The sequence below is a fragment of the Saitoella complicata genome (assembly GCF_001661265.1).
Source record: "Saitoella complicata NRRL Y-17804 unplaced genomic scaffold SAICOscaffold_4, whole genome shotgun sequence".
NCBI lineage: Eukaryota > Fungi > Ascomycota > Saitoellomycetes > Saitoellales > Saitoellaceae > Saitoella > Saitoella complicata.
Window position 1 is genome coordinate 451421 of NW_017566995.1, and position 24212 is coordinate 475632.

The 24212-nt window shown below is 51.6% G+C and overlaps 13 protein-coding genes across 13 annotated transcripts; 6 read left to right on the forward strand and 7 right to left on the reverse strand.

The window, feature by feature from the left end:
• Nucleotides 1–91: 91 nt before the first annotated feature.
• On the reverse strand, nucleotides 92–2173 carry SAICODRAFT_69717 (YjeF N-terminal domain-like protein; the record flags this gene model as incomplete). The annotated part of the gene is made up of 4 exons (XM_019170500.1): nucleotides 2022–2173; nucleotides 1772–1968; nucleotides 1315–1722; nucleotides 92–1261 (listed from the first exon to the last, which is right to left on the reverse strand). Exons 1-4 carry the CDS (start codon nucleotides 2134–2136, stop codon nucleotides 92–94), a joined length of 1890 nt encoding a protein of 629 aa, XP_019026210.1. The 5' UTR covers nucleotides 2137–2173.
• Nucleotides 2174–2457: 284 nt separating this feature from the next.
• Nucleotides 2458–3160, forward strand: SAICODRAFT_5706 (TAFII28-domain-containing protein; the record flags this gene model as incomplete). Its single annotated transcript, XM_019169506.1, has 2 exons — nucleotides 2458–2786; nucleotides 2845–3160. 2 exons carry the CDS (start codon nucleotides 2458–2460, stop codon nucleotides 3158–3160), a joined length of 645 nt encoding a protein of 214 aa, XP_019026211.1.
• SAICODRAFT_64328 (uncharacterized protein) lies at nucleotides 2965–3797 on the reverse strand. The gene is made up of 3 exons (XM_019170065.1): nucleotides 3758–3797; nucleotides 3561–3705; nucleotides 2965–3505 (listed from the first exon to the last, which is right to left on the reverse strand). Exons 1-3 carry the CDS (start codon nucleotides 3758–3760, stop codon nucleotides 3342–3344), a joined length of 312 nt encoding a protein of 103 aa, XP_019026212.1. The 5' UTR covers nucleotides 3761–3797; the 3' UTR covers nucleotides 2965–3341.
• Nucleotides 3798–4384: 587 nt separating this feature from the next.
• On the forward strand, nucleotides 4385–4540 carry SAICODRAFT_39110 (ribosomal protein S14; the record flags this gene model as incomplete). The annotated part of the gene is made up of 1 exon (XM_019168608.1): nucleotides 4385–4540. A coding segment is annotated over one exon (156 nt), but the record flags the coding sequence as incomplete, so codon positions are not given.
• Nucleotides 4541–5224: 684 nt separating this feature from the next.
• On the forward strand, nucleotides 5225–6345 carry SAICODRAFT_77015 (DnaJ-domain-containing protein). Its single transcript, XM_019171045.1, has one exon. It carries the CDS (start codon nucleotides 5278–5280, stop codon nucleotides 6331–6333), a length of 1056 nt encoding a protein of 351 aa, XP_019026214.1. The 5' UTR covers nucleotides 5225–5277; the 3' UTR covers nucleotides 6334–6345.
• A 192-nt stretch (nucleotides 6346–6537) lies between these two features.
• On the forward strand, nucleotides 6538–9234 carry SAICODRAFT_29263 (uncharacterized protein). The gene has a single exon (XM_019167361.1). The coding sequence runs from the start codon at nucleotides 6560–6562 to the stop codon at nucleotides 9176–9178; it is 2619 nt and encodes an 872-aa protein (XP_019026215.1). The 5' UTR covers nucleotides 6538–6559; the 3' UTR covers nucleotides 9179–9234.
• A 91-nt stretch (nucleotides 9235–9325) lies between these two features.
• SAICODRAFT_17511 (replication factor A protein 3) lies at nucleotides 9326–10563 on the reverse strand (the record flags this gene model as incomplete). The annotated part of the gene is made up of 3 exons (XM_019165814.1): nucleotides 9326–9438; nucleotides 9494–9742; nucleotides 10557–10563. 3 exons carry the CDS (start codon nucleotides 10561–10563, stop codon nucleotides 9377–9379), a joined length of 318 nt encoding a protein of 105 aa, XP_019026216.1. The 3' UTR covers nucleotides 9326–9376.
• A 1982-nt stretch (nucleotides 10564–12545) lies between these two features.
• On the forward strand, nucleotides 12546–12845 carry SAICODRAFT_33727 (uncharacterized protein; the record flags this gene model as incomplete). Its single annotated transcript, XM_019168313.1, has 1 exon — nucleotides 12546–12845. One exon carries the CDS (start codon nucleotides 12546–12548, stop codon nucleotides 12843–12845), a length of 300 nt encoding a protein of 99 aa, XP_019026217.1.
• A 1213-nt stretch (nucleotides 12846–14058) lies between these two features.
• On the reverse strand, nucleotides 14059–17022 carry SAICODRAFT_5712 (uncharacterized protein; the record flags this gene model as incomplete). Its single annotated transcript, XM_019169510.1, has 1 exon — nucleotides 14059–17022. The coding sequence occupies one exon, from the start codon at nucleotides 17020–17022 to the stop codon at nucleotides 14059–14061; it is 2964 nt and encodes a 987-aa protein (XP_019026218.1).
• Nucleotides 17023–17714: 692 nt separating this feature from the next.
• Nucleotides 17715–19998, reverse strand: SAICODRAFT_17513 (cysteine proteinase; the record flags this gene model as incomplete). Its single annotated transcript, XM_019165815.1, has 2 exons — nucleotides 17715–19608; nucleotides 19660–19998. 2 exons carry the CDS (start codon nucleotides 19996–19998, stop codon nucleotides 18106–18108), a joined length of 1842 nt encoding a protein of 613 aa, XP_019026219.1. The 3' UTR covers nucleotides 17715–18105.
• Nucleotides 19999–20172: 174 nt separating this feature from the next.
• SAICODRAFT_5714 (uncharacterized protein) lies at nucleotides 20173–20660 on the forward strand (the record flags this gene model as incomplete). Its single annotated transcript, XM_019169512.1, has 2 exons — nucleotides 20173–20188; nucleotides 20242–20660. 2 exons carry the CDS (start codon nucleotides 20173–20175, stop codon nucleotides 20658–20660), a joined length of 435 nt encoding a protein of 144 aa, XP_019026220.1.
• A 238-nt stretch (nucleotides 20661–20898) lies between these two features.
• SAICODRAFT_29269 (uncharacterized protein) lies at nucleotides 20899–22412 on the reverse strand. The gene is made up of 4 exons (XM_019167362.1): nucleotides 22203–22412; nucleotides 22036–22142; nucleotides 21878–21979; nucleotides 20899–21825 (listed from the first exon to the last, which is right to left on the reverse strand). Exons 1-4 carry the CDS (start codon nucleotides 22372–22374, stop codon nucleotides 20950–20952), a joined length of 1257 nt encoding a protein of 418 aa, XP_019026221.1. The 5' UTR covers nucleotides 22375–22412; the 3' UTR covers nucleotides 20899–20949.
• A 198-nt stretch (nucleotides 22413–22610) lies between these two features.
• SAICODRAFT_89296 (N-terminal nucleophile aminohydrolase) lies at nucleotides 22611–24062 on the reverse strand (the record flags this gene model as incomplete). The annotated part of the gene is made up of 6 exons (XM_019171625.1): nucleotides 23954–24062; nucleotides 23869–23902; nucleotides 23523–23815; nucleotides 23097–23463; nucleotides 22844–23031; nucleotides 22611–22792 (listed from the first exon to the last, which is right to left on the reverse strand). Exons 1-6 carry the CDS (start codon nucleotides 24000–24002, stop codon nucleotides 22611–22613), a joined length of 1113 nt encoding a protein of 370 aa, XP_019026222.1. The 5' UTR covers nucleotides 24003–24062.
• Between the last annotated feature and the right edge of the window lie 150 nt (nucleotides 24063–24212).

Sequence of the window (24212 nt, forward strand, 5' to 3'; positions counted from 1 at the left end):
AGACAGCTGTCACTTAAAGTGAGTTTAATGAGGGTGGGTAACTACAGGTATATCCTCCATTTGTTTTATGCTATCTTAAATGATGATCCAACTATGAAAACTCCAAAGGCGTGACCCACTCAGCTCCCCATCCGGCGAATGCCTTATGTCCAAGCTTCCTCCACACTCTTCGTCCAATCCCGATGTCAGCAACGAACAAACCCGTCCAGTCGATACCTCCCTTGTTTGTCTGCAACGCAGTCATCAAGCCCTGCTTCGGTACGCCAAGGCATACGACCCATTTGCTCTGGACATGGACGCCCCCATCCGCAATCACACCAGTAGCACCCGAAATACCACTCGGCATATCGAGAGACACGATGTTAGCCTTGTGATTGTTTGCCCAAGTGATGATCTCCTCAGAGCGCTGACGCATATCGTCATCCCAAATGTCCATCATGGAGTACTGGTATCCGAAGATACCGTCCAAGATCAACTCAGCTGGGAAGGCAAGGGACTCCGCAGTCATCTCGAGATCAGCCGGGTTAACAAGTCGCCCGCCTGCACCCAAGAAAGCCCTAGTCTGCGCACGAATGCAGTCGACGTAGTCTTCCTCCCTCTCTGTACCAACAACCGTTGCCAGCACTCTCACGGAGTGATTGCTGAGTTGACGGCCAGCCGCCAACGCACAAGCTCCGGTCTTGTTGTTTCCAGCCAAGATCACAATGACGGGCATAGCATTATGGTTCTTCGCGTTGATTCTCTTTCCTCCAAGAGCAGTCATGACCATCATCGCCACACTCCGCCCCGCATTCTCTGCCAAGAGGTCATCAGATAATCCGAACTCGGCAGCAGCAAGCTTCTCCGCCTCGACCATCTGCATAGGCGAGACCGCAGGTACCACCGTCCTGTCCGACGCCGTCCGTAGTCTATTCTTGCCTTCGGGGGCCTCACTAACGGGGCTGGGTGCAGCAGATTTGCTAACACTGGCCCGACCAATGCTTCTTCTCCTATCCACCATTGATCGACTCGCAGTTCTTGGCTTGCGCCTTGAGACGCGGCCATCATCGTCTGAGGTGTCTTCTTCCGTGCTGCTGCCCCAATCATCCCTGTGATTTCCTCCCTTGAGCACCATATCCCTATGGTGATAGTTTCCTTGCGGCACAGGAACGGGTCCACCATTCGCTGGCGATCGAACCTTTCTCAAAGGTGCCGGGGACTTGCGTGGTCCAACGCGGTTGTGGGCGACCAATAGCGACTCAGGATCGGTCATATCGGTTTCCTATGATAAAAACATCAGCAAAGGATCTTTCAAGGATTCGCGGCTCATCATACTCTGATCTCATCAAACACCTTCTTCTTATCGAACTTCCCCAACGCCAACTGAAAGTCAAAGTCCTGATCAATATCCTCCGTGCGCCACCCCTCCTCCTCAACAGTCGTAGCTGTATGATTTCTCCTAGCCAAGAATTCCCGTCTGGGTAGTCTCTTCTTCTTGTATGGGATTTGTCCGGAATCCGTGTCAACGTTTGAATCATCGTGAAGGGTCAAGGTGGCGAGCGTGGGAGTGTCGACTGCTGCGTTGATCACGACGGAATGAAGGGGCTTGTTTGGACGGCGAGACGCAGAGGCCAGGGATGGGATGACAGTGGAAGAAGAACCGAAGCCGGTCTTTGGTGCAGGGGAGCTGACAGGCGGAGTAGGCACAGGCACTTGTGCAGCAATGGTGGGAGGACGACCAAACTGCTCAACCCGTCAGCTAAGCTCGATCAGCAACATGCGGGGTACATACCGAGACGATTGCAGGGTCCTGAAACTCTTGCTTCTTCACAGGTTGCGGCTTAAGCACTGGAGGCGGAGCAGACACAACCAGGACTGGTTGCACCGGTGCAGCGATCTTCGGCTTAGTCGGCAACACCTCCAGATCCCTAATGCTCAACCCATCTACATTGTAGCTCGGGGCACGATATCCACTTTTTAGAAACACCACTGTTCAATCCATTAGCCCTGCGTAAATGCTGTGAACGTTGGAGGAACCGAACCATCTCGGAGGGAGAGCAATTGAGTAACGGGATCGACATCAGCTACTATTCCCTGGATGACAGTGTCGTCTCTGAGCGATAGCTGGACGGTAAGACCGATGAATTGGGCGGCCATACTGCAATTAATCGTTGGGTGTGTTCGGAAATGTGAGATTCACGTTCGTACGCGACCGGCGCCGGGGACCGACGATCATTGATCAGGCCGTCGACAATATTCAAGTTAGGTTTCCAGTAGATGATATGCTCCTAGAAATTACAGAAGTACGGACATGTATAGAAAACTCATTCGCTGTACGTCATCTGTCGTATAACGTCGACCCTGCACCGAGACGCGTCCGAAGCCGACCCCGAACTCGAGTTCCGTAAAGCACGCATTCACACCGCCAGACGAGCTCCGATCTCTTGAATTACCCGTAAAGGCTTGACATATTGTACAATGAATACGCCCACGCCAGGAGCGCACAAGCGCAAACCGTCATCCCTCGGTTCAGGTCTCCTTCTTCCAGGATCCGTACCCTCCACTCCACATCCTCTCGCCAACTCCTTCACAGCCTCCAACATCCCAGAGTCTCTACAGGCGGATACACCAGTACGAGGTGGAGCTACAGAAGATGAGTATGGCCTGATTGCTGCGCCTAAGGAGAGGAAGAGACGAAAGCCGAAGGATGATGACGATGACGAAGATGAGGATATGGACGATGACGAGGACGACGATGGGATTGTCATGTCTAGAGGTGTAGGGGAAAGTGATAAAGCCAAGGAAAGGTGAGACGATCGGTCGGGATACTTTCTATCACTAGGCTGACAGTGCCGCGCTTTACAGATTTTTGCTGGACTCCTTCACGACGGAGCAGATGATCCGCTACGAGATCTACAGACGATCGAACCTGAATAAGTCAGGGCTCAAAAAGATCGCAAATGCTGCACTTGGTCAGTCAATTACACCTAATGTCGCCATCGTTATTGGTGGTTTCTCAAAGGTGTTTGTGGGCGAAATTGTGGAGCTTGCGCTGCAGATTCGAGGAGAGGGTACGGGACCGTTGAGTCCTGATAGTCTGAGAGAGGCATACAGAAGATACAAGGCGGATAGATTGGTAATGCCGCAAGCATCAAGCCGAGGGAGGAGGATGTTCAGATAACAAACTAGGACAGCTGCAGGCGGTTGAATGCTGGCCAGTTTTTGGCAGTATACGGTTCTTAGGCATGGGTACGGCGTTTATCAATTGTGCATTTATATTGGGTTTCAATCAAGGGCATTTACGCCACCAATAACGCCTTCGTCCCTTCGTTGTATCGTACATCGCGGTCCTGCACCTGTCATTACCGCGGTAAAGGTATCTTCTTCCGCAGACTCTCCACTTTCTTCACATCCTCACCTTGTTTCGGGCCTCGTGCTGCCATCTCACGCAGACCCAAGTCCCTCCATGCCGGCTCTGGTGGTTTCTGAGCACGAAGGAGTCCTGCAGCAGCATGCTGGTCGGGAACTGCAATGCTGATTAGTATTGCATAGCCCTAAGAACTCATACTGCAGCCAAGTACCTTCATCTTCGTCCTCTGGGTTCATTGGCTGATGCTCCGGAGGAACCCAGATGTCCTCCACTGGTAATTTCTGTTGCAGCCATTCATCGAGGTGGTCCACGATCCATGGCTGGTTCATGTGGATATATGTTGCATGGGAATCGCTCTATTCTCCGTCAGCAACGCGTTATCAATAAGCTCTTGAGCGTATCTCTCACCATCCTTCCGTCCTGTTTACGTCGCTCATCGTAGGTCGTGTATGCAGTAACGTAGACAAATGCGTAGGGTTTGGTCAGCCCTCATCACTCGGGCTCTCCCGATCACCTGACTGACCACCAATGCACCGCCTCTTGCACCGCCACAAAATTGGGGCCCGCACAGAGCCTGGAGAATTTGCGCGTGTAAGGAGCGTCCGATCAGCACCGAGTTCTTTCGACACCTACCCGAAGCACAATATGGCTCACGAAAAGTAAGTGAATGAGGGGTGATGCTGTCGGTTTGCGGAGGAGTGAGGTTTCGGTGCGTTTTCGGCGATTGAAGGGCGTTGAGAGACGGCAATGCTCGACAAAAGACACACGGAAAATGCCCAGCAAATATGCTTCAACTGATGAGCGAATGAATTGAGCTCTGTTCGTCGATTTTGAAGGACATGCGCTCACGAATGAACCATCGTTTATCGGCTTTTCACACTTGTTCGAAGATGCAACAGTCAACACACCGAAGGAGTCCTCCACAATTAAACACCAGCAATGCCCTTTTCCGTGGTCCTTCTACGCATTGAGCCTGAATATGCCTTCCGACAGCACGCACGTTATATGTTTTGCAGCATATACTAACGTTTTTTCAGCGTCTGGTTCTCCCGCCCCCGCTCCTACGGAAAGGGCTCTCGTCAGTGCCGCGTCTGCGCCCACCAGGCCGGTTTGATCCGCAAGTACGACCTCAACATCTGCCGTCAGTGCTTCCGTGAGTACTCTGCTCAGATCGGCTTCGTCAAGGTACGTCCAGCACCTGGCCCCGGTGGTCCATCGACTTTCGTGAAAACATGTTTTAACAGTCATCTAGCACCGTTAAATTGCTTTTCGATTCGTGAAGGAGTGCAGAGGCAGCAAAGTTATGCGTCGTTAGGTGTCGATCTTATCGTTTCGGTGTCCAATATTTCGGAATATAATCTTGGTGTTCTCGGTCCAGAAAAGGCTGAAGCGGCGTACTTTCTTTTTGTCTCGTACAATGCATATCCGGAGATCAGTTTGGGCAATTCAAATACCATGACGTTTTTCGTATGGTGTGCTTCAAAAAATATGTGTTCAACAGGCGGTGCATACGTGTGACGAGAGGTGAACCTGTGTGACAATCGGACAGAGCGATTTGACATAGAGGCCGTGGACAACGCCATGGACAAAATACGGCTATGGGACGCTCGAGTTTCCGATGATGATCAAGAGCACCTTTCTGGAACTCTTCATCGCAGCATTTCAGCAAGATATGAGCCGAACTACGACAGCCCATTTGCCGCCCCAAGTGTCTGTATCAGCATGCTTGAATCATCATCTAGACAAGAGTAATCTCCGCGTACACCCCGCTCGGGCTCCACACTGTATGTATGTAATTGCCCGATCTGGATGTGCACGTGCACGTGCGTTTAGTCAACGTTACAAGCAGCTGGCGTTGTAATGTGGACGCCAGTACGTACACATACATACCGGAGTTCGCCTTTCGCATTTGGCACCAATATACCATCATGTCGGATCCTGAAGCCATTACAACCGATGTGGACTATTATGAACTTCTCGGAGTAGCCTTCGAGGCCTCGGAGAAGGATATCACTAGGGCATACCGTCGTACGGCCCTCAAATACCATCCTGACAAGAACCCCAACGACCTTCAGGCCGCTGAAAAGTTCCACGTTCTCGCCCAAGCATACGATGTACTTTCGACACCTGCTGCGAAAGCCGCCTACGACAATGCTCGCGCTGCCAAGCTTGCTCAGAAGAGACGGGCGGAGACATTTGATTTGGAGAGGCGGAAGATGAAAGATGACCTCGAAGAACGAGAGTTGCGAGCTAAGAGGCAAGAGACAGACGTTGAGGAGGCAGAAGCGAGGTTTCAAGAGACACTTGTCCGGTTACAAGCCGAAGGAGCTGAGAGGAGGCGCAAGAGGGATCAAGAGTTGCGGGACGAACAAGCACGGCAGAAAGAGAGAGCCCAGATTGAGGCTCACGAAGGCCTGGAGAAGCAGGACGCAGTCGAGTTCGAAGAAAGCCGATTCACGGAACTGGATCGGACAATCAAAGTACGCTGGCGCAAGGGGGATAGGCCTGATCTGTCGGAGGAGATGCTACGGAGCGTATTCGTCAAGTACGGAGAGATCGACACAGTGATTGCACGGGCTACAGACAAGAAGATTCAAACAGGTTTAGTGCGGTTCTCCTCAATCGTTGCTGCACATGCCGCAGTAACGGAGGGTGTGGCCGGGGATGAATGCAAAGGGTTCAAGGAGGTAGCCTGGGCATCGGGGACAGCGCCGGACGTATCCCATCAACCGACACCGGAACCAAAAGTGAGATCACCTCTTCTCAAATCTGCGGCAAAACCAGACGAGCCACAACAGGCAGCACCAAAACCTCAATCCGCCTCCGGTGCACCGTCGTTTGGCTCCTTCAAAGGGTTCAAGCGAAAAGCAGCGGAAGCAATCGTAAATCCAGATTACGAGAGCGTAACATTGATGCGGATGAGAGAAGCAGAAAGGAAGAGATTGGTGAAAGAAATCCTGGAGAATGAGGCGAGGGATGAGTAGGATACATGGCTGCCATAGCGGTCTTCGTAGCGCAATAATAACAGAAGCGGCATTGTATGCACTTATCTGCTATGAATGACAGATTACGCTTGTATCTGTGATTCGACCAAGCTGTGAGGGGTCCCAACGCTCATATTCCCAGAGTAGGATGCGCCACAGTTGTACGGCGCACCGCCATGTAACGTCGTCTTGTAACCCCATCCTCGGCAACAATTCAATTCAGGCCATGTCTTCGGCTGATCCGTTGATCGTTTTGAAGTCCCGGCCAGATGTGCATGCTCTGACAGAGGCGCTTGCTGAGCACTCCGCCTCGCACCGTCCGTCCTCCACACCGGACCCCAGGGCAGCTCAGTTCACACAGGCACTTCTGGCGGAAATCGTGCCGATACATTGGGAGGTAGCAGACGACAAAACGAGAAAAGAACTGATATGTGCTCTTGCGACGATTAATGGCCTTGGAGGATGTCTTACACGGCTCGACGGACTTCTCAAAGCCAGGGAGTGGAGCCAATGTTCGCAAGTTCTCCAGATCCTATCCGGCGTGTTCGATTCCTTTCCGGTCTGGAGATACGCAGAGGCTGATAAAGGCCTCTGGCGCGAATACATCGCACTGACAGCTGGTGGACGCATATTGGGCAAATGTGCAGAAGTGTTACAGGCAATGCCAGACGCGGAGGAGGGAGTCAAGTGGCTGGGTGAAGGCAAGGCTTGGGCTTGTTGGCTTGGCTCAGGCATTGCGGAGGGTACAATCAAGAATGAGTTGGGCCCTAGCCAAGCTGCTGGTCTACTGAACAAGGCTTTGGGATTGGGGTACACTTTCGAGCTCATGGATGTGCTCGTCCCAGCGCTCATACCAACGAACGTCACACAATTATGCGACTTACATGCTGCATTACTCCTCACAGCTCGGCATAATCACCTTCACGCCTTATGTTCATGGCTGTCGAGGAAATATCTGTCGGGTTCATCGCCGCCTTTGGGTGCAGCAGCGGCTCTTCTATCAGCGGTGGTATCACGAAACGAGCTGGAAGCATATATTCTGTCACCGTCAACCACTCAATCGCTGCCATTGACCAGGGCAGCACTTATCGCCCTCCATTCGCAATCACCACTAAACCTCACGTTCCTCAACAAGATTCTTATTCGATTTTCGGACGTGACGTATATCGCACACGCACCCACAGTCGCGCAGGAAGCCCTCACACAATTACTGCTTCCAACTTTAGGACGTTTCGATCTACCGCTAAAGGACTCAGAAGCTCAGCGATTATGGATGGAGAGCACCAGTAATCGCTTAACCTCCATTGGAAGGAGAAGGTGGTTGGGTATGGTGGTTGGTGAGGCAGTTGACAAGTCATTGAAGTTCGGTGTGGACGAGATGAAGACTGAGGAAGCACAGGCATGGAAAGCTCTCGTTGATGTAGGACGTCAGGATGGTGCCATGCTGGGACAAATCGAGGCGCTCACACGGCCGGAAGAAACGAAGGCGGAGAAGATGGAGGCAAAGAAGAAGAAGGAAGTCAGCTTCCTCGATGCCATCTCCCGAGACCCGGAGCCAGCCACTCCGCAAGTTGTTGATTCAGATGACGAAGAGGAGGACTTCCCGGTCTATGAGCTACCAGATTCAGATGATCCCGACTCAGACGACGACCCTACTCTCATCAACAGGGAGAAACACAAGATCACACCACCAGTCTACATCAGGAACCTGCTCGTGACACTGAGAGCTAGTGAACCTAAGTACGACGTCGTGAAGCTGGCTCTAAAGCACGCGGAGGGCTTGGTCAGGAGACACACCAGCTTCGGAACGGAGCTGGACCTATACGGAATTGAACTCGCCAATACCCTGGCTGGGATGAACGACGAGTTCGACATGCCAGACTTCGTTGACATGAAACAGCGCGCACTCGTTGCTCTCGTAGTCGGAAGACCAAAGCTCATCGGACCATGGGCTGCAGAAGGAGTATGTAGTGGTAAATGGAGTCTTGGACAGCGGATGGCCGTACTTGCTGCAGTCTCTTCAGCTGCGGTCGAACTCTCGGGTCAGGATCTCGGACAACAGAAGAAGGTCGAGGGTGCGGTAATCGCGAGCAAACTGTTGCCAAAGCATCTGCATGCGATATACGCCGACGACTCCACAACTGAAATCGACCGTCTGACAAGGGGTATCGAGGAAGCCAGCTTGAAACCCTTAGCTGCAGAAGCAGTAGACGCACTCTCCGGTCCTGAGGCACTTAAGGTCGGACAGACCAGACGGTTCTCACGCCGTCCGGAAGTCCAGGCAAGACAGAAGAAACCAGAGGTCAACACTCTTGCTCGGATCGCCGGGAAAGGATACTTCTTCCCGCTGGCCGGTGGATGGTGGATGATGATGCGTGGTGAAGGAGTCCGGGAACCCTTGTTCGCTGCACAAGTTGTCAAAACGCTCGGTATTGTGCTAAGATGTTCTGCGCCTAGTGCGTGTGACTTGCGAGAGATGACAAGTGAGCTATGGGGTATTGTCTTCGGACTTCGCGCCAAAGCAAATGGTGACAATACGTTGACTGAGGCGCTACTCTTCGCACTGCTAGTCATCTTTGAGGTCCATGAGCCGAGGCGCTTAGCAGAAGGCTGGGCAAAGGAAGTGATGGAAACAAGGGAATGGGTTGGAGGTGTCTTTGAGCATATGATAGATGAAGGCAGAACCAAGATGCTTGCAGCGGGTATCTTGCTCAAGATCAATGAGGTTGCGGAGAAGTTCGAGGTGTTGCTCATGGGAGGTATGCTAAGTTTTGGAGAAGGAGGGAGACAGGAAGGGTTGGGATTGAAGATGGGCAACTTGGCGATCGGCTTGCCAAGGCGGTGATGAGATATAGCATGAAGATACCCATGATACAGTAGAATGCGATCCTTGTTACTGAGTATATTGGTTCAGAATGTGTGCGGCATCCCTTTGCCGCCGCACGGGTATATGGTCTTTCTATCTTTCACTGCACTATCCTTGACGTCAAACGAATGCTTCGGCCCTCCCTGCACATTCACGCTCTTCAGGCACACGTGCTCCCTAGTAGAAGATGTCGCGGTACTGTTGACTCACTTGCACGACGTTGTCGACGATGCTCATATCTACCAGAAATATTTAGCTTTGATCCTGCCAGATGCAAAAAGGCGGTTGACTTACCCAAATCCTCTCCGAAATCAATCGCAGTCAGACAAGTTACTGTCAGGTCCTGGTTCACCTTCCCGAGGATCTCCACAAAACGCCCAGGAGTGATCAGTGTAGCGGCCTCATGATATGAGATCTCAACATCGCCGCCAGCGTCGATAATCGCTCGGCCGCCGCCTGCGCTATTAACTTTGCCAATGATGCGGATGGAGGAGCCGACGTGCTCGGAGCGGGTGGAGGCGTTGACGCGGGGAGTAGGGGCCTCTGGAGGCAGAGAAGGTCAGCGGCGTGTATTCTATGCAGATCATTTTGATGAAGATACCCATTCTGTCAAGTTGTCAAGTGTAATGGAGTGAGATTTAGTGTTCAGTTCCGAGTCGCCTCTGTGCGTTTTGGGAGACGCGTATTTGCGTTGGCGTCGTACGTTACTGCTGTGTGCAAAATTCTTGACGGCGCGCATTTTACCGCCTGTCTGTGCGGGGATAGTTTACTGAACACGCCCATCTTCATAGACAAGGCTTGGGAGGGCGGTTTCAGGGGGGCAATCGATAGATCAGACGCGTAGGAATCGATTGATGTTCTTGAATCGCGAGTAGTACCATTTCTCATAGAGCTGTGACCTTGTGAAGGGGTTTGGCGTAGGTGCGTGATGTTGCATGAACATGCAGGAAAGCATCGAATACACTCACTGGGCCCACAAACCTTAAGAACTATTAGAATCAGAGAAATCACATGCAGAATCTGTTCATCAAGATCCCTCTATCTCATGATACCTGGAGCTGCATCCCTAAATGCTTCCAGGGTGCATTTCTTTCTTGTAACTGAAAACACCTTTTAAGCATGAAGCGACTGAGGGAGACCTTATGGCCCAAAACCGGTGGCACGACGTAATTGCTAAGGATAGATATGATCAGTTTGAACCCTTACTCAACCTCCGAGGCCTTTATCTATGTTGTTTTAGGGGTATTTGTGATATGAATTTGCGATTCGCGCGCACAGGTGGAAGTTACGTCAAGAATTTTGCACACAGCAGTAACCTTGCATCGCCCAGCGTAAGTAAAGCAATATTGAAGCGTACGAGTCATCTGCCAGCAACTACAACTCTTTACTGTCGAGATCGTCGAGGTTTTTGGTTTACATTAAGGAGTCACACGCCATTTGACAAAGGGCGGCTGAAGATCTTCAAAGTTCTCAAGTTCCACGGTTACCTGCGGTTCAGACACCTCCACGTTGAGTGTCCACGTCTATGTCTCCCTGATTCCTCCATTGATATGGTCTACATCTACGGATATGGTCTACGTCTCCCTGGTTCCTCCATCAACACGGTCTAGGTCCACGTCTACGCCCGTATTAAACGCCGTACATGCCGCCTGCCAAGCGCTGCTTGAGTGGCCCATCTGAGCTCAACCAGGAATGCAAAGTGTTACGCTTGGAAAGGGACTCCTCTGGCATGAATCAAAAGATATTTGACGTTGTACTGAAGAGACTGACAACCGACAATGTCATAACACCTGCCTTTTCGAAGGATGCATTCAATTTTGCACTACAGTCCCCTGAGAAAGATCTGTACAAGAAGTTGATACTGAATCCCTTGGAGTTGACAGACCTTAAGATGAATAAGGTGTTCACTCTCAGCACAGTTGATGAAGATACATTGGCTGATGATGCAACCCATCACTTTTTTTGTGTCAGTTCAATCAAGATTGCTGTCAGGACACTAAGGATGATGTTGGATGCATGGGATGCTGCGGGAAAAAAATATACTGAGAATTTTAGGTGGAGGGAATACCTTCAGTTGAGGCCGCATCTCACTGTCATGAATGGCTTCATGACCTCCGGTTTCCCACACTCTTACTGTGATTACGTCACATCTGCGTATGCTGGTGTATATGTCCCAGGATCCTGTCATATGACTCTGTCTTACGATTCCGTTCTATGTATACGTCTTAAGTTTATGTCTTAGTTTAATTAGTCTTATATTTCTGTCTCAGTTAGATTAGTCGTATGACTCACGGTCGTACGAGTGATGGTCTGACTGATCATACGAGTTATGGTTTGATTAGTTGTATGTCTTCTGGTCTGATGTGACGTGGCTTCATGGCTTGGTGGCTTAGTGGCCTGACCCATCTCATCAACTGGGTACGCAACTCTGCGTCCTTCTAGTGTCCGCTGTGTTGCGTCCCTCTGGTGGACGCTGATCAGCGCCCTCCCTGAGTACGCAGATCTGCGTAACCGTCTGCTATATAAAGGGTGGCTTCTCCCCCCTTCTCTGGTTCTTCAGTTAGCAACAAGGGTCTTTGAGAAAACCAAGACCTCTTCCTACCTCACCTCTCTTGCAGGTTCCTTAACCTCTTGAGTCTCTCTTCGTTACACCACTTCGAGTTATTCTTGTTCACCAAGTCGACTCTCAGTTTCGGTTACGCACCCAAGCCGCCCTCGACCTCCGTCTACGTCTTGTTCGGTCCGTCTTGGTTTGGGCCTGGTCTTACTTGTGATCACGTCTTACGCCTTACGCCTTAAGCTTACGTCAGTGTTGCGTCCTCTCGGTCTCGGGCCCCTTCACTGGATAGACTCCGCCCGACCCGAGTCAGCACTTCGATTACGCCTTCGATTTCAGCAGCGATGAGTGTTGTGATTTGATTAGGAGACACGACGCCCGTCCCTGACACTCACAGCCGAGTCAAATATATGGTTGGGGGTTTACTGTTCAGTACCTTGGTCTTGTCAAACCTGTTGTGGTTGTAACATATAGTTATTTGGTTTCCTCTATGGCCGCAGCCAACTTCCTTCATGGTTATGGGATGACACACAGGCTTTAACAAGGCAAGTTGGTATTCCATTTCAAGCCTTCTATGACCAGGGATGGATTGATGACAACATTGCCAAACCTTCAGCAGACACAGCTGTCCTTGTGGTTCCTTGCTTTGATCCAGGACGGGACAAATACGACTATTCTCCAGTTGAGTTCCAAAGGATCATCGACCTCATCAGCATGATCGCCTTGAAGCTCACAGATCTGGCAGTAGAGTTCTTGAGGGTTGATATGAGCAGGAAAATGCTTTGAGAGATGGTTCTAGAGGCGCATAATGCGCACTTGGAGACTGATGCAGGAAGGAAACTGGTGCAAGAACTGAGCTTGCTGACGAAGAAGCTGGGGCTGGCCTGGGTGCGCAATCACAAGATGCCCCTTTATACACCTGAACACAGAAAGAAGCTCAGTGATGCAAACGAGCTTGTGTGCTCAGGGCAGGGCTTGCAGAAGGATCATCTCGCAGTGTCATTCGCAAAGCATATGCGGCACGTTTATGGCGGCCCCACTTGCCTGATATCCATTTGCACTGCCCTCACGATGAGGCCAACAAGGTAGCATGGATGGAATGGGCTATCAGCCGCCGTGAAGGTACGTCATTCGTCATGTCGTCTGTGCGCTGGCCAGGAAAGTCGACCCAGAGAAGTTGAGGTTGAGAAGAGCGAAGTTGAAACAAGAAAATCCTGAGAAGGCAGAGGAAGTAAAGAAGGCGCGAAATAAGAGGGCGAAGGCTTGAGCCGCACCGCCAAATGACTTCGAAATCGACGTGTACTTTACGCCGTCGCAGCACACGTGAGAAATCGGAGATGCCCAGAAACGAGGTTGCAAGATGCTTTCAGGTGGTAATTGGGTAATAATTACTATCATATAGGTATCTATCAAAACAATTCGCCGCGTTGCGCGATTGGCCTGCAGCGACGCACACAGGCTTCCAGGGACACTGCATTTTCGCACGCGGAGTCCGGCAATTTCGTGTCTCCCGTTCATGACCATGAAGCAGTATGATATCTGATAGCTTCAGGCAGATCTGGGTGCTTATGGGCTTGTGTTGCCAGTTCGTTTTTTTGGCCTGTTCCTTGGTCCAAATGTCGAGACCCCTCATCGCTTGCAATTGTTCAACGGAAAATGATTTATGACAAGTCTGGACCATTCCAAAATTGTACCCTACCGACAGAGATCACTTGCAACCATCGCACGACATGCTCAAGGTGATGTATTCCGCGACGAATCAGTCCGTCTTTTTCCGTACGTTCGGATCAACGAGTACTACATTTCTCACGCTTATGGCCCACAGTCTCCTTGGTTTCTTAGCTCCTGATATCATTGTAGTATTTTCGCCACATACGTCCTTCTTTAGAATATAGACGGAGCCTAGCAAACGTTTATGTTCGATCTTCCACCCTGGTCTCTTGGATGGTTCTTGCACCTCGACCCAGACTACCCGGAGGCATAAATCATCTGTTTAACGACAGCTGCCCATTATATATTGTAGGTTTACTTAAGCGCAACTTCTTTACACAGCACTTCACGAACTTTGAACGAACGCCAAATTGTTTCCCACGCCATCCAATGACGAAGTAAGGGAAGGTTGAACACGCGAAGATATTGTACACGCTTCAGATGCTGGACATTATATTATCTATGGTGTCTCACATATATCCTATCGCGAAAAAGATGGTGAAGAGATAAGTGATGCGAATGCCCAGATGAAAAATGAAAGAAGAACGCCCATCCCGCACCTAATCCCACTGGTATCCGTGTATGTGTTCTTTCAACTTTGCGCTGCCCCGGTAGGCGCAGAAGACCTTTGTTTCCATTCGTCAAACAACTGCCCGAGCCTCTTCAGACCCACGGGCTTCGTCAAAAATTCGTCCATACCACATTCAAATGCTCTCTTTTTGTCATCAGGAGAGTTCAATCCAGTCAACGCAACGACCCATGCCTTGTCCTGCAACTGCTCGGCAGCCTGCTCGAGTTCGCGGATACCCGCTGTTGAGTCAAATCCATTCATCACCGGCATCTGACAATCCATCAAAATAACGTCAAAGCTACACCCAGTCTCACCAATCCTCTGCTTGACCAACTCGACCGCCAAGGCACCGTTCTCTGCAGTAAGGAACGGGTACTTCCGTTTGCGAAGATAGGTCGCCAGCAACATCATGTTCACTGGATTATCCTCAACCACCAGCACCATAGGTATGTCTTCCTTCACTGATGCCGCCGTCTCGGTGTTCGGCAAAGCATCTCCAAGCTCCTTCACATCTGCCAGCGGGCTAATCGAGCTGGGTCGTAATACTGGCGGCGACGGCAAAGTGCTCTGCAAGTCCTCAAGAAGGGTTACTCCAGTCTGGGGATGCCACTCTCGTCCTGTTGCCAATGCTTCAGCACGCGTGAGTGGAGGTCGTCCAGGATGATGACTCTCACCATGTGCGCGATCCAGAAGAGTCTGCAATGCCTTACCAAGCTTAGCAGGACCGCAGGATTTCGAGAGAATGAGGGCCTTCGAAAGGAAGCTGCCGGAGCGCCTGAAATGGCTGCATAAGACCATGTGAGGTCTACCCTCGGCTGCCTTGTAAAACTCCGAGGCTTCATTACTTGAAGGAAGCTCACATCGAATGATCATATCCGCTTCCGTTCTATCCTCAACAACATCCATGCCGTACCACCTCTCACAATAGCCCGTCAAGGACTGCTTGAGAAGCTTGGTGGAAGACGCCACGTCGAACTCTGTAAACGCAACCTTAAGCCCCCGAGCCTTCTCGCGTGTCGCACACACAAGCGAGAGGTCAATTTTCGAGGGATCTGCTGGGGTAAGCGGCAAAACAACAGTGAACTGCGTTCCGCCTGGTCCCTTTCCAATTGGACTCTTCACCGAAATTGTCCCATTCTGCAACTCCACAATCTGCTTGACAATCGACAACCCCAACCCTGTTCCGACATTGAGTATATTCTCCTGCGAAAACGGCGCAAATAGGCTGTTCCTCATGAAATCCTCTCCAATGCCGACACCTGTGTCAGTTACTCGGAAGATGATTCCGGTATTGCTGTACGAAAGCTTGACATGCACATGTCCCTCCTTGGTATACTTGATTGCATTACCAACGAGGTTCATCACGATCCGGCGGAATGCACCCTGATCGGTATGATAGAACCATCCCTGATCGCGTTTATCAACATCGACAACGATGCAGATCGCTTTAGATACTGATTCCTGCCCAATCGCAACATGATCCGTTACCGCCTTGAACTCGTGCCCAGCGTAACAACTTTCCACTACCTCCTCAGTAAGCACAGCAAGGTCGACCTCGGTATTCTGGAATGTCTGCATTGCCGGTGTTGGTGATGACTCGAGAACCACCAGATTTCCCTTCGTCAGATGTGACAGCTTCGAGAAGTCGAGCACAGAGTTGATCACGTCGATCAATGTCCTTCCACAACTCTCGATGGTCGCCACGAAACTCGTTTGAAGTGGGTCCAACTCCGTATCTTGGATGAACTCGACGGCTGCGAGGATGCCGTGCAACGGACTCCGCAATTCGTGACTGACATTGGAAATGAAACTGGCCTTGGCGTGGTCAGCAATAAGAATCTTCCTCTTTCCAATCTCAGACATAAGCGAGTCACCGAACGACTCGATATACTTGATTGTAGTCGCATCAGAAGCCTTCTTCGATTCTGCAAAAGCCACGATAATCGCATACGGATTCCTCGCAAAGTCTCTAATAGGCACCATCACAAGCTCCTCAGTTGTCGGCGGTAGCATAGCAGCCAACTCCTCCGGAAGCTTCTTCTTCCCGTAGATATGTCCCTGCGGGTGTTCCTTCAGGAAGTTGCTAACAAAGGCGTCAGACAACATCAGAGGTGGCCCGTTCGGATCATGACCATGCTCCGTCTCCCCAACCCGACACGTCGCAAGAATCGGCCACTTCCTCTCACTCCCATCCGGCAACGGCTTCGCAGCCTCATCACTCGCCCCCTCCACATCCACAAACACGACACCCGTAAACTCCAACGTCTCCCTCATCAACACACACGCCGACCGATAAATCCCCAACAAATCCCCTTGCTCCGTCATAGTGCTATCGATATCGTTGCTCAAGAATTCACGCGCGAATCTCGAAATGGATTTTTGCATCTTCGTCTTTGTCTCAAGGAGAGCCTGCTCACGCTTGAGTTCGAGTTCGTGCATGACCATGGTGGCGAGGTCGAGGAAAGCTTGTTCACGATCTGTCGACAACTGGCGAGCCTTTGAGTCGAAAACACAGATGACACCGAGTGCGTGGCCGCTATGACTGAACAATGGCGCTCCACAGTAGAATCGCGCATGTGGTGCACCCGTTACCCAGCTCCGGTTCTTGAATCGCCAATCTTTGCTGAGGTCCGGGATAACGAATAACTTGTCGCGTTCTTTTCTGAGCAGGGTGTGAGAGCAGATACTGACTGCTCTTGGCGTGATATTCATTCGGGGGATCCATCCTTGTGCTTCCGGGCTTGCCTCTGACGCTGTTACCTGATACTTCTCGTCCATGAATTGAATGAACGCGAAATCGCAGTCCAACAAGATTCTCGCCAACCGACTAAACTTGTCCAATCCAAGTTCCTTGGCCGTGTCCGAAGACGTCAAATCCTTGTACCGAAAGAACTCCTCCAAACGCGCCTCTTCATCCTTGGGCGGTGGACAATCGAAGAACCCATCATGATCATCACCAAGCTGCTCCTTCGCGTTCCATGGCATCTCCTCTCCGCCGACATCAATCACTCCTGACGAGTAAAAGTCCAGAAAGGTTTCGCACACAGCCGAGTCAGTGGATCCTTCGCTGGAGACTGCAGACGACCCGCACGATGTTGCATGGTTGACGGAAGCAGAGAATGCGAAATCCATCGACGCGAAAGGTCGCTCTTCGTATCCCTGTTCGGTCTACGTTGGATCTCGGCGAATCGGCGGTCAGATCGCCTGGATCAACGGCGAACGAAGATGAGCAGACTTCAGGACAGGGTGAAGGAAAGCTGAGGGCGAATTGCTGACCGTAACAGTCGTTTGTATTGCGAAATGAATCGTCCAGATCCGTCAGCTACAAGGTTCTATGGATGTATAGCTAGCTATGCTATGCACCGCGGAGTGCAACAGTAGCCACAGCACGGGCGCTTCGGATTCAGAGCTAAACTTCGAGAGCTGAAGCTGTTTGGAATTTTGCGCTAAGCACCGACGGGAATTCCACCACGTGTTTGACAGCAATCTGACAAGAGGAAAATGAGGATCCCAATTCGTGGTTCTCAATTGAATCAACGGGATGGAACATACAAGGGGCTTCGCTTGAAGATCATCTTTGTGCGAAGGTAGGGGCTCAACCTTGAGATGTTATAATTGCAATTATAACCAGATCGATAATCCCAGATTATCTCCCCCATCGATCTGCACCTCCCCGTCCGGACAGTCTACAGGATTTTGGGGGCGAAAGCGTTCGGGGTTGTTTCATCCAGCACCGCCCTGCAAGTGAAGTGTGAAGCCGACATGCGCCCCGGTCGAAAAGGCGTCCAACTGGTACCGGCAAGATTAACGGAGGACTTCGGCCGTACTGCAGCTGGACACTGCGCAATGCCTCGAACAACGCCTCAGCGTCAAGAAGACAGAGATTGGATTGGATTGATCCGTAAGCCGACTGACTGACCTGGACACCCCCCTGCCCCTGAACCCCTGGAGGCGAAGATTACTGCTGTAAGATCGTAAAATGTCATGAACGCCTATACCTGTCCGCCGAACCCCATAAAACAAAGACACCGCCACTACCCATACATGTGGACGTCGACGTCCCTATGCTCAAACCGAGATCTCCCTCACGTGGATTTCCTCCATTGAACCTTTTGCGTGATCCTCCTTAACATGCTCCACTGCCTTCGACACCAACACCGCAGGCGGAACTTCATCATACAGTTCTGGTGCCTCTTTTCCTCTCCAATCATCACTGACACCCGAACTGTACGTGCTATCAGCACTTCCTGCGCTCCCTTCCCCTGCTGTCCCGATTCCCCCAGTCCTCGCAAAACGAGCACTCGCTCTCCCAACCTCATCATCCCACACCACCTCCTCCCCCTCCTCATCCTCAAAAACATCCTCAAGACTCTCATGCCGTCCCATCCCCCTAATCGTCTCTCTGAGGATCATACCGTGCCTCCCAGGACTTGATTTTACCACTTCCTCCCCCGCCTCCATCTTCTCGTACATCAACATAAATACGTTCGACATTTCGCCAAGTACGTCGCGTTCCGTACACGCCCAAATATCCCTATCCGAGATCCTAAACCAGCCGTTCGCGGTTTTGCGATACGCGACATAATGTCCAAACGAATGGGACCCGTAATGTATCACAACGCTCTTCAACTCATACCGATCCTGATTCCCCCCTCCTTCCACTTCCGCACAGACCAGAGGTGTCCGTGGATCTGTTGAAAGCGCAGCATGTGTCGACATGTATTTCGAGAGGTCAAGGACGGGTGCATAAGAGACGGCTGCAGCGTTCTTATGTACCACCCCCGTGGTGAGGTTGAGTGCGCTGCGGTTAATATGTAGGACCAAAGCCTGCGGCCCCCTCGCAATTGCCGCGATCTTCGTTTTCGTGCTCTCGATTTGTACCGGCAGCTTCACTCCTTTGAGAGCTTCATGCTCCGGATTCCATTCATCCACCGCTGTCCGCAATAATTCTTCCCGCTCGACCAGTGCTGGTAGGGGGTTGAGAGACGTCGAGATGAGTTTCGCGAGCTGCTTTTGAGTGGCGATAATCGAACACATCCGACACGGAACTCCATTAATTCGTTCAAGCGTGGTATAACTCTCCAAACACTGTTCCAACGTACAACTCCGCTCATTCGGTAATGGCACGGATAAATTCGTGAAGTTCTCGTGACGGATGGCTTCGACGTAGCCACATGACAAACATCCCACGCGATTCGCCATTAGGCCTTCGAAGGGGCTCTTCATGCTTTTCTCCTTCTCTCCTGGAATTCCATGAGCCGGTGTAGGATAGAGCCGGTTGGGCCTGAAAGACATTCCAGGGCCTAGGTGTCGGCGTTTCGAGACCTTTGCGGCTTCGTCGTCGAGTGCGCCCGTGATGATTTGGAAGAATTCTTGAGCGTCTTGTTGTTCGTTGTTCACTACTCGTCGGTTACTCGATAGCGCGTAAACCACGTCGCGGGGTGTATGTGACCCCGAGGTGTTTAGTTGCGCGAGGGTGTGGTTGAGGGCTATTGACACTGGTGTTGGTCGAGGGGAGGCCGACGAGATGGAGGTGAGGTATGGGGTGATGGACTCGAGGGATGCGAAAGCCTGTGCAAGAAGTCAGCTCCAGCTCAGAAGCCTGGCAAGACTGTCACGCACTTGCAATACAGAATTGAGAAAACAACTGTTCCCAGTATTAACAAGCCCCCCCACCGTCGCCTCCCGTTCAATATCAACCACACTCCTGGACAACGTCCTCGCCCTCATCATCCCCACCACATCCCCCCCAAACACCCCCTTCAACTTATCCCTCTTTGTCGCAAACGAGAAGTCAACAAGCATGACGCCCAAGTCATGCACGCTTGGCCAATCAAAGGCGGGTGCGAGGTAGATGTAGAGAAAAAGGAGGGTGGAGCAGGCGAATGGAAGGAGGCGGGCGAGGTCGTGGAAGTCGGGGAGGGTGACTGCGTCCAAATGGTAAATGTAAGGGTCCTTCATGCCCGGAGCAGTCGATGGAGGAGAGAGGGGATGGTGGTGGAGGCAGGCGGAGAGCCTCGGCCGCGGGGAGGACGAGCGGCGCAGGTGGCAGTGTGCGTAAGGTTGCGTCCTTATCGATTTGCCCGAGAGAGCGAAACGCAAACGAAAAAAAAAAATCAAAGTCAACATAATCAGATGGCCAAGGCAAAGCGTGAGTTCTTGTCGACCGTGGTACCCGAGGATTGCTTCTAACCGGTTCCTAAGCCCAATCAACCCGCTCCCGTGCCGCCAAGCGTGCCGTCACCCCAGATGCCTCAGACGCCGTAGCAATCGAAAAAGTCGTCGAATCCATGCCCGCGACCCACGAAGAAGCCCTCCCCGCAAAACAACGTGTCCACTACGAAATCGCATCACTATCAGCCCGCGGTGACTCCGGGATCCAAAAACCTAAGCTTGCTGCACGGAAAAAGGCTTTATCCGCAAAAGCGCGGAAGAGGATGGAGGCGAGTCAGGATCGTGCGGAGGCTGTGATGGAGCAAATGGCGAAGAAGGTGCAGAAGAGGACGAAGAGTGTGAAGATTATCAAGGATAGAAGAGGAGCTTGGGATGAGATTAACCAGAAGGCTGAGAGGGAGAAGGCGAGGTTGGCGGCTTTGAGTCAGTTGCTGCACGAGAAGGAGTGATTTGGAGAATTTCAAAGGCGAAAAAGGGGTTTGATCATGTTCGAAATATACCTGATATGGAGAGGGGAGCTTCATTTGGTATTCAAGTTCTTCGCGTTCCACTTCGTGCCACCAAGAAACATCTATATATGTACACGTAATTTCCAATTCAAATGCAACCTGAATGAAGAAGCAAAAAGTAGCTCGGCCAGCTAGATCGTCCGAACATATGTCGATGGTATATCTATGCGCACAACACAACATCACAACGCCAATTTCCCAACATCCTCACATACTGATCCATCATCACTCACTGCTGCCACTGCTGCTGCTGGTTTTGCTGACCACCCTGCTGACCCTGGTACTGTTGCTGTTGCTGACCACCCCACGGCTGCTGCTGCTGTCCATATCCCCTTCCGTAAGCGCCCTTATCGCGACCCCAACCACACTTGACCGGCCTACCACCAACAACGAACCCGTTCAGCTGGCAAATTGCCATAGCGGCATTCTCATGCGAATCCAACGTCACGAACGCATACCCACTATCAGCCTTGACCTTCAACTCCTGAACATACCCAAAGTTCTGGAACAAAGGTTGAACATCATTCTGGGTTGCAGTATGAGGCAAGTTCCCGACATACACAGTAGTGTTCGTCGGCGACGACGCAGCAAGAACCATCGCATAATCACCCATCCCCCCCATCCCAACCCCCGCCACCGCCGCCGGATTCTGAAAGCCCGGAACCCCAACACCGACACCCACACCCACACCGACACCCATGCCCATCCCGGGCATCCCAACCGACGCACTCCACCCCATCATCGCCAACGCCGCAGCCTGAACCTGCGCAGCCCCCGCTCCCTTCTGATTCGCCCAATTACACCTGATAGCCCTACTCCCCAACCACTCTCCATTCATCGTCGCAATCGCCTGCTCCGCGTCCCCCCTTTCCCTAAACGCAACGAACCCATACCCCCTGCTCCTTCCCGTGTTCGGATCCCACATAACTCGAGCATCCGACATGGACCCGAAGGCAGAGAAGGCTTTTGCGAGGATTTCGTCGTTGATTTCGGAGGAGAGGTCGCCGATGAAAATGTGGTAGTGGGCGGCGGTGTCTTCTTTGTTTGCGTTTGCGGGGTGGTTTGGGTTGTTGGTGGATTGGTAGGCCCAGTTGACTTTGATCTCCTGTAACCCCCAGTCAGCACATGTAGCAATAATGAAATGGAGCATGACATACGGTATCGAATATTCTCCGCCCATTCAAAGTCTGCATAGCCGTCTCTGCCGCCCGTGGGTCCTCATACTCAACGAACCCATAGTTCAAACCCTGACCACCAAACTATGTGCAAATCAATCAGCAACCCAATCCGAGAACTCGATGAGACGGACACATACGTTCTTGTCAGTGAGGATCTTGACATTCCTCACAGCCCCCGCAACGCCAAAGATCTCGTGCAACATAAAGTCCGTGACCCTCGTGTTCAAGTTACCGACATACAACGCTACACCCAACAATCAGTGCACCATTCCCACAGCAAGTCAATTTGGCAGGGTATACACACTAGAAGCCTTCCTCTGTCCCTCCTGCTGCTGTCTCTGCATAGCCCTCGGTCCAGTAGGGACACCAGCTTCATCCGACCCAGCCTCGAACTCGGTCTGGTCATGAGATTCCTGGACTTCGACGTCCATGGGCATGTCCTCGACACTAGTGTTGGGGGTTTCTTGCACGTCCATTGTTGTCGTTGGCGAGCGAGCTGAGTTTTCGGAGTGAGTGTTGTTGCCTTGATGCAGGGTTGCCTCGAAATTACGGAATGGCCTCGTGAAAGTACACGCATGCGAAGGGTGAGGCACGAAAACATCCCGACTCCATCATCGAGGATTCTTGTTATTCTTGTTTGAAAATGCTTTTATTCATGCTCCAAAATGCTATCTGTTCTATGGGGAACCGGTGATGACCCGCAACACCGCAATCATGGGAGGTCTTGAGTATCAATCTCCGGTACAACGGCCACGAAACTCGTCCTCAACGGACTCTCAGCACAATCCAATCCCAGCTCTGCATCGATATGCGCCTTGACATCCGCTCCATGTAACCCATGACTCTCCGCGTGCTCCGAACTTCTCGGCATCGCCGGTTCAGTGTAATACTCGTCTATCCCCACAATCAGCAATCGCCATGTAGCAGCGGTTAAGGAAGACATACCAATGATAGGATGTAACAACACCATCTGATTCCGGATTGTTAAACACGAGTTATTCGGCACTGTAACCCAATCCGCTCTCTCGAACGTCAGAGGCTCAGAAGCGACAAGCACAATATCCTGTCCCCGATCACGCCGTTCCATACGGTAATGTCCTCCAGGCTTGTACTCATGGAACGAGGACCCAGAACTGGTAACCACCACCGTCAGCATACCAACAACCCACAAGGTGCCCTGGGATAGTAGTGGTCTTACCTGAAATATAAGGAGGCAGCTTCCTGCGTTCGACTCGTGATATACCGCGTACAAACCACGCTCTCGCCATCCGTGACAGCAAAGTTCATCATACTCGGTTCTCGCTCATCCTCGTCTTCCCCCTCCTGCGCCTCCTTCGTCCACGCCTTCAACAGATCGACGGTAGCCAACATAGCTTTCCGGAGGACTTCGGGGCCAAAGCCGCTGGCTGGGGAGGATGCTGGGTCGTGTCCTGAGTCGTGGAGACAGTTTAGGAAGAGCGCGAAGGCCCATTCACTGTCTGTGTTTCCGGCGACGTGAAGGAAGTATTGATCCCGTAACGCCGTCTGCAACCGTCTCTTAATCTTCGGAAACGCCGCAATATTCCCTGTCAGAACAGAATCGTCAGTCAAAACTTCTACGTCGTCATGGTCCTCCTGTCCTGACCATTATGCATCCACATCAAACTCCCAAAGCTCCACGGATGACAGTTCACCTCCGCTAAAATCCCCGCCGTACTCGCCCTCACATGCGCAAACACAAGCGCACTCTTCGTCTTTTCCGCCAATCGTGCAAGGTTCAAATTATTCCATGCTGGAGTAATCGCAGTAAAGATACATGGGCCTGAGCCGATTTCGGGATCGGGGGAGGAGGGGTCTTGGGTGTAGTAGCCGACGCCGAAGCCGTCGCCGTTGATGGGGCGGCGAGTGTCAATGCGGAGACGGGAGTCGAAGGATTGGCTGTGAACAAGATCAGTATGCAGTTTTATGCTGAAGACGAGATCCTATTTCACTTGATGATCGAGTGCTGCGGTCTGGTAATCAGATCTGGGAGGGTGCGATTAGCGATGATTCGTCACTGTACTCCCTTGTGCTCACCTGCCAACAGCATCTTTCGCTTCCCCTTGTAGATCAATAGCCGACACATCTTCAGCTGCTTCGAGGAATCGGCCTTGTCGTCGTTACACTTATTGCCGCCTTCGGTCGGTGTATTGCGTGCTGCAGTCACCTGCACTCCACTGCAAGGACTGAACCTTAACTCGCACGATGACCAAAACGACGTTGAAAATCTCGCTATATTTAAGTGAATCTGTTCTAAGTTATGCCGTTATCCTACACCTCCTCCCGTCTTTTTCAT

Excerpts from the sequence above, each read along its gene's own strand:
- SAICODRAFT_77015 (XM_019171045.1), top strand. The coding sequence starts at position 5,278 with ATGTCGGATCCTGAAGCCATTACAACCGATGTGGACTATTATGAACTT.
- SAICODRAFT_29269 (XM_019167362.1), bottom strand. The coding sequence starts at position 22,374 with ATGGACGTGCAAGAAACCCCCAACACTAGTGTCGAGGACATGCCCATG. Across the intron at positions 22,143-22,202 it reads GGGACAGAGGAAGGCTTCTA|CGTTGTATGTCGGTAACTTG; the intron begins GTGTGTATACCC and ends TGTTGGGTGTAG. Across the intron at positions 21,826-21,877 it reads GGCGGAGAATATTCGATACC|GAGATCAAAGTCAACTGGGC; the intron begins GTATGTCATGCT and ends TGGGGGTTACAG.
- SAICODRAFT_64328 (XM_019170065.1), bottom strand. Across the intron at positions 3,506-3,560 it reads CCCAGAGGACGAAGATGAAG|TTCCCGACCAGCATGCTGCT; the intron begins GTACTTGGCTGC and ends TCAGCATTGCAG.
- SAICODRAFT_29263 (XM_019167361.1), top strand. The coding sequence starts at position 6,560 with ATGTCTTCGGCTGATCCGTTGATCGTTTTGAAGTCCCGGCCAGATGTG.